Below are 7225 nucleotides of genomic sequence, written 5' to 3'. Positions count from 1 at the left end.
TTTTTCTGCTTTTTTTTTCTTGCCTTATATATATATATATATATATATATATATATATATGTATGTATAATTATAATAATTATTATTATTTTTATTCAAGGAGATTCCAGAAAAGAGGACTAAATAAAATTTTGCTCAGGTCTTTCAGATTGAGGAAACTTTGTACCTCCCACAGAATGTGAACAATTAGATTTTGAAAGAGATTTTGATATCTGATGTAGGAGGGTCACAGGCAGCTTCTTGTTTGCAAATGTGCTGCAAAAATTAAAATGAGCATATCTATTTCTTGAATAACTGGTAAACAAATAATATGATTTTGTTTATTTGAAAACCTGGATCTGCATTAAATCCTACTTGGCTTTAGGTCTTCTGATTATCATAGGCCTAATTTTGCCATTTCAGATGCAGATTCTATGCACTTATCCTAAATCATCACCATATCATATTATCATATTATCTCCTTTAAACCATAATCGAAATTATTATCTAAATGAAAACTCTTTAGTTTTCATTTTACAATCAAGTGTCCATGTTTACAGGGGACCAATGTCAAAAGCAGCCACTGCACCGATTGAACCCATTCAGTTGCAATTAAAACCTTTTTTTTTTTTTTTCAAATGCTCAGGTGGTCAGCCTTCAGTAGGGAGGAGCAGGAATCACATATGGCAAGATGTTAAACCCTCTGGTATTCCATATTAAAGTAAATAATAACCATATAACTTTTGTTTTGGAGTGGGGTATTTATGATATTTAGACCATATTAACCTCTAAATAATACACATTTAAAATTTGTTTTGGCATAAAAGTATAAATATATTAGGGCTGTCAAACGATTAATCGTGATTGATCACATTAAAAATTTAAATTTAAATACAGAAATACAATGCCATTTTGAATATTGCATTGCCATTTTGCATATTGCATTTTAAATTGAATTTCGCTACCTATATGCTTCCATACTAGAAGGCTGTAGATTTTCTTATTAATCCCTAGTTGATGAGAAGATGATGACCTATTTCCTCTCATCAGAAGGCCCATCATGTGCCCTTCTTATCCGAATGAGAGGACACCAGTGCCCTTTGGTAGCTCTTTCCTTAAATCAAAGAAAGATTTATTTCTTTCCACAGCACAAAGGAATTGTACATGTAAACATCCAGAATATTGAAAAACAGTGCCATGGGCCAGCAAGGTGTCTTCTGTTTAAAGATGGGTGCTTTGGCTTATTCCTACACACAGTTCCAACCATGGACAATTTTCTCTGAAGAAGCTTTGTGCCAAGGGCATTCAATGTGAAGAAAGTGTTGCACCTTATTGTCTATTTCTGGAGACCAGCTGTCATTTGTGGTACAATGTGTCTGCCCTGATTTCTTTCAGGCTGTGCCCCAGCAGTTTTGCCTGTGAAGACCTACATATTCCAGGCATAGCTTGTACTGGCATCACAGGCTGCCCAGACTTTAATGTCATGCAGTGTTTGACAGGGTTACTTTGCATGAATTGTTTGAAGGGCAACATCCTCTGAACCGGATCAGGATGGTATATTAATGGCAGTCTTTTGACCCATTTTCCCCCAAAGTCACAGTTTTTTTCATGTTCTTGCCTGGCAGGTCTCCTTGACATCAAATCGGATGACCATTGACAATTTTGGAAAATTGCACAGTGGCATGGTGGCCCGAAAAATCACCCTAACTGATTCAGAACTTCATAAAGTAGTTGTGGCTTCATTGTGAGATTTGTAGATTTGTCTGTCCATACATACATATATATATATATTTATATATATATATATATCCCGTTCTTTTTCATCAGTAGTATTATTTGTGATTTGAATTTTGTGAATGGGAGTTCCTCTTTTGACATGTTATAAGCCGGGCTTCCGATGCTTTCACTTTTGATTTCACGATCTTGTCAGGTTTTACAATTAAATATAATAGTCTGTTTTGCTTACATCTATACACCTTTCACCTTTTAAGGCTAAAAAAAAAAGATGGATTCATTATTTTTAATTAAAATGCACAACGATAAGCTTTTCAAAATGAAAACAAAACAAAAAGAAAAGTAAAACTAAACTTGCTGCCGGTGACAGTGCTTGCATGTTCTTCTGCAATTAGTAAATATAACCAAAACAGGTTATTATCATTTTTATATGAATAATCAAATAAAAATAAGGAAAACTCGCCCACTCGATTTTGTAATATTCTTTAATTTTGTAGTCGGTATGAAAAGGTGCATTTCTATTAAAGGCACGTCCATGTGGAGATGGCGAGTCAGTGTCGGCATTCAGCAACTTCATCTTTGCACCTGACACTGACTCAGATTAATAAATAATTAAAATGTCTTCTTTTCCCCCAACACGTTCATAATCACTTTGCCGGTGCTTTGAGGCAATTGCTTAATGCGCGATCTTGAGCGCGGAATAGGCTCTAAATACGTCTGCCTATAGCCTATATTGAAGTATGGTTAATATATTATTATATTAATCAATTTAATATAACATGCGACTAGTTGACTAGAAAAATCTTTAGTAGAGGGCAGGCCTACTTAGCACATGGAAGCTTTCCATTTTTTTAAATACAATGCTATAGCCTAATGACATTAGGAAAAGTGCGACAGCTGCAAATCACGTCGTTATTGCACTGCACGAGTTATGCATGCGTAAGGAGTCAAATGTTTTTTTTTTATCACCCAAATTAGATTATGAAGAATGATTTGTTGATCTTGTTTTCCCTTTAATACATACCTTCCGCAATATATTTTTCAATTACTTTCAAAAACTGGTAGGGACAATATCGACCCTGGCAAAAAGTGGTGGGGACATGTCCCACGCGTCCCACCCGCAAATTACGCCTATGTATATGTAGATAGATAGATAGATAGATAGCTAGATAGATAGATAGATAGATAGATTTAGTTCTGCAGATGCGTATTTTTTTTTAAGTTTCAGACGTTCAGAACCCAGCGTCACTCCGTCAACCGCAGATAACTGTGACGTTCTACACACGTCTGCTCCGTCACTATGGCTGCAAGAGACGCGAGATGGTGAGAGTTTGCTTGAATAAAATTAAACAAGTATATCCATAGTACCTCTTATCTGACGTTCATTAGTCTAATAACAGAAACGGCGTATGTTATTTTCATATTTGGAGCTATTTGGTTCAGTATTTTCTCTGAAACGAGGAGGATTAACAGGAGAACCCATCAGCTGCCTTCATTCAGGGTTGGTATAACAGTTAGCTGCTTAGATTTATATAAGTTAACGTTAAATGTATCACGCCCAATTACACGGTAAATAATAATTTTTGAGGTTAATTGAATGTCAGTGTTACTGGAAAAGAAGCAGTATTTCATATTTCATATCTTGCTGTCGAGAGATCATCCATCTGGACATGCTGCTAAAATCCGATTGAATGCAGTGCAACGCAACTGTTACTGTAGTTTGAACAGCATCGAATTCACTGTCTCAAGAAACTCTTCACAGCTGTTGCTTTAGTTTGACCTGATTTCCATGGCCTGCCTTGTCTTTCAGAAACAACATCCCTAGTTTATAAAGTAAACAAGCGGCGCTCTTCCAAAAATGGCGAAAATGTACCACAAAGAGAAAAGCATCCAGATAAAGAGCAGCGCGTCCGCGCTCTACAACAACCTGAGCGTCCTGCGCATCGCGCCGCGCTGTCTCACCTATTTCACGGTGGTCCACGCCAACGTGGTGAACATGGTCAGCGCCTCCTGGGACGGGCTGAACTATTCCCACCGACAACTGCAATCTAAAGAGGGCAACGTGGCCACCAGCTCCTCACTTATCATGCAGGTGAGACTAAAGTACCGTTTGAGTCCTAATAAAGACTGATGAATATACTGGTTTAGTACAGTTTAGCATACAGTGTCTAAATGCTGTCACTGAATTATTGACACTGTTTTACACTATTTATTGTTTCACCTTTATCCCAAGATCATAATTAACTTTTTTTTTTTTTGCCTGATAGGCAGCCTGGTGTGTCCTGCCCTCAAGAGATCTTCTTGTTCTCACCTCTCAGAAGGGAATCCAGGTAGGTTGAGTGTTATGCCATGCTATTAAAATAGTTTATTTGCCCAGGAAATATGACTTGAACTATTTTTATTCATCAGATGTATGAATCGGATGGATCCATTATGGTCTATTGGCATGCACTGGACACACCAGAGACCCCTACTGGTCAGTGCACACTTTTGTGTCTCTGTAAATACAGTAAATGTGTTCATTCTTTTTCTTTCTTTATTTTCACATCCTTTGAAGAAAAAACTGTGGGAAATCGGTTGTGACCTCTGTGTACCTGCCTGACATTGTCTGTTGTAATTTTCCAGCGAAGGCAGTGTTTGCCCGAGGAATTGCAGCAGTGCGGGAAAAATATATTTGTGTAGGTGAGTGGCTTCATCTGTCAGCAGTAGCTATATAGGGAACTATTCTAATCCATTTACATATTTGCTTAGTATGTTTACTGAAAGTGCCCTTTTCAACTCCTCACACTTCCTACAGGGGTCTCATTTGGCTCAGTGCTTGTGTTTGATGTTCCCAGTAAAGGCAGTAACATCACCCTGTCTGAGGTTTTGGAGGAACACAAAGAGGCAATCACAGACATGGCCTCTGAGTGCTCAGGCAATCTGGTATTAACTTACAGTAACTTTCATATCAGTGTTATTATTGTAATCCATAGGGAAAACGCTATTTATAGGTTGTTGTTTTTCTGTCATGTTTGGTTAAGTTGGTTTAAGTTACTGGTGACTCAAGTGTTTTATTATTGAACTCATTTCTTTTTTTAGGAGTGTATTGCTGATTTAGTTAGTGCTGATGACTCTGGCCTCCTCTGTGTGTGGAAATCAGGAGAAGATTTTCAACTGCTCAACAAGATCCCTGGTTTTGAGTATGTTAGGAATTAACATTCACTATACAAGAGACAATGGGTTTCATTCATGAAACTTTCGCAAATTAAATTAAAATTAAATTAAATTAAAAATTAAATAAAATGTATGCATTTAGCAGAGGCTTTTATCCAAAGCGACTTACAGTGCATTCAGGCTATACATTTTTAGCAGTATGTGTGTTCCCTGGGAATCGAACCCATGACCTTTGCACTGCTAACACAATGCTCTACCACTGAGCCACAGGAACAAGCAAATATTTATTAGCAAATTTGCACATAAAGTGGACCTTCCTGAAAAGTTTTCTCTGGATCCACGAAAAATTCGTAAACCTCAGAATTGAGGTTCATTTACACACTCGTTGATTATTAGTAAAAATCCCCGCCCATAAATTACAACAACGTGAATTATGTGTACAGAATCCTGGAGGATCTTTTGGACTTTCCTTCTCAGGGTTGGCTCCAATATATTACATGAATGCAAAATAGTAATTGGCCATATTTCTAACAAAAATGATATAATTAAAGTGCTAAGCTTGAAGACTAATGCTGGTGCTCAAAATAGTGTTCTATGATCAAATAAAAAATGAAATAAAATATAAAATAAAATAAAAGTCTCATTTTTGTTTAGCAGTGAAATTTATTTTCACATACTGTACATCTAATTGGATAACTAATTAATTGTGTTATTATATATTATTATGGTACGTGTTATCAAAATGCAGTGTCATCGGTTTCCTAAAAGAACATAAAATGCACCTTTTCATTGATCTGAAAATTCACGTCAGAGTGACTTTACAAACAATTTTCACAAAAACTCATCCGCTTGTGTTTCTTGAAAGAGGCCCACTATACTTATACCAATGCATCATTAATATAATATGTATATTATTACATATCTTCTTCTCTCAGCACGAGTTGTTCTTCAGTAAAACTCTGGAAGGGCACAGTCATTGCAGGCTATGGGACGGGACAGATCCGTCTGTATGAGGGGGTCACAGGTATACTGCATGCAGAGGTCACTGCCCATGCACGATGGATCTACTCGCTGGACATCGCCCCGGTCACTGGACTGGTGAGAGAAGAACTATGTATACAGTCTGTATGTCGCACAGTTAATGTATGCAACTATACGTATGTGCATGTTAAGTAGTAATTAAGTCAAAACAGATTTAAATAAGTTATTTAACTAAATCTGTTTTGATAAACACAAATAGATTTAATTAATTGTATTCAGATGTATTTTATTAAAATAGTAAACTCTCATATACTGATATTGTTTTCCTTTGTTCAATGAAAAAGCTGATCTCTGCAGCAGAAGACTCCTGGGTTAGAGTGTGGCATCTGAGCTTGACTCCAGAGACTAATAGTGTAGAGGTTAAACCACTCACAGACACAAACAGTACACTACCGTTCAAAAGTTTGGGGTCAGTAAGATTATTTTGAAAGAATTTAATTATATTACTCCGCAAGATGCATTAAATTGATCAAAAGTGACAGAAAATACATTTCTATATTGAATGTTATCTCTAATTCAAGTAAATGCTATTTATTAGTTATTTTCAACTTTCTGTTCGAAGAATCCTGAAAAAAAAAGTTTCCACAAAAATAATAAGCAGAAAAATTATTTTCATTAATTAATTATTAGTAATAAGAAATGTTTCTTCAGCAGCAAATCAGCATATTAGAATGATTCCTGAAGGATCATGTGACACTAAAGACTGGAGTCATGGTGAAAATTTCAGCTTTGCCATAACAGGAATAAATTACTATTTATTAAAAAAAAACTATTCAAATTAAAAAATTAATTGTAATAATATTTTACAATATTACTGTTTTTACTATATTTTTGATCAAATCTCGGTGAACATAAGAGACTTTCTAAAACATTAAAAATCTTACCGACCCCAAGCTTTTGATCGGTGGAGAACATGCACTAGAACTGCATTAGTAGTTTCATTAAATGAACATTCATTGCAAAGCATTTTGTGTGTTTCAGCTGATTTCAAATGTTCTCCCACATTTTCACTGTCCTTTCTAGATTGAGCACATGTACAATGAGTGTGTGACTGATACACAGATCTGTGGAGCCAAGTTCTGTGACGGGGATGGCTACGCCTTTGCAGTGACTGGCTATGACTTGAGTGAGATCATCCGCTACACGCAAGCCTAGTCAGGAATACAGCATGCACTTCTAAGACAGTCCCATTGGGCATATGAGGATCGCCTGCAGAAGGAAGGTCATGTCTTGACAATATATTGGTGAATATATTGGTGTGCAGTCATGATAGTCAGGGTCAGGCTGGAGTGAATGTTCTTCTAACTTCTTAGGC

General features: G+C 36.3%; 1 protein-coding gene across 2 annotated transcripts; it reads left to right on the top strand.

Annotated features, from left to right (window-relative positions):
- Nucleotides 1-2991: 2991 nt before the first annotated feature.
- LOC107676672 (WD repeat-containing protein 54-like) lies at nt 2992-7225 on the top strand. 2 transcript variants are annotated; one of them, XM_016471298.1, is made up of 10 exons: nt 2992-3036; nt 3524-3805; nt 3981-4043; nt 4123-4189; nt 4339-4395; nt 4511-4638; nt 4795-4895; nt 5805-5967; nt 6195-6269; nt 6934-7225. In XM_016471298.1, the coding sequence occupies exons 2-10, from the start codon at nt 3572-3574 to the stop codon at nt 7063-7065; spliced, it is 1020 nt and encodes a 339-aa protein (XP_016326784.1). In that variant the 5' UTR covers nt 2992-3036; nt 3524-3571; the 3' UTR covers nt 7066-7225. The 2 variants fall into 2 exon arrangements, with proteins under 2 accessions (XP_016326784.1, XP_016326783.1); XM_016471297.1 differs by having other exon boundaries at nt 3013-3214.

Source organism: Sinocyclocheilus anshuiensis, unplaced genomic scaffold, assembly GCF_001515605.1.
Source record: "Sinocyclocheilus anshuiensis isolate Anshui unplaced genomic scaffold, SAMN03320099.WGS_v1.1 scaffold344, whole genome shotgun sequence".
NCBI classification, from domain to species: Eukaryota; Metazoa; Chordata; class Actinopteri; order Cypriniformes; family Cyprinidae; genus Sinocyclocheilus; species Sinocyclocheilus anshuiensis.
The sequence above is the reverse complement of the archived record's forward strand: the minus strand, read 5'-3'. Positions and strand labels throughout refer to the sequence as shown.

Coding starts and splice junctions, on each gene's coding strand:
- LOC107676672 (XM_016471298.1), top strand. CDS start 3,572: ATGGCGAAAATGTACCACAAAGAGAAAAGCATCCAGATAAAGAGCAGC. Junction 3,806..3,980: donor GCTCCTCACTTATCATGCAG/GTGAGACTAAAG, acceptor TTTGCCTGATAG/GCAGCCTGGTGTGTCCTGCC. Junction 4,396..4,510: donor GGAAAAATATATTTGTGTAG/GTGAGTGGCTTC, acceptor CACTTCCTACAG/GGGTCTCATTTGGCTCAGTG.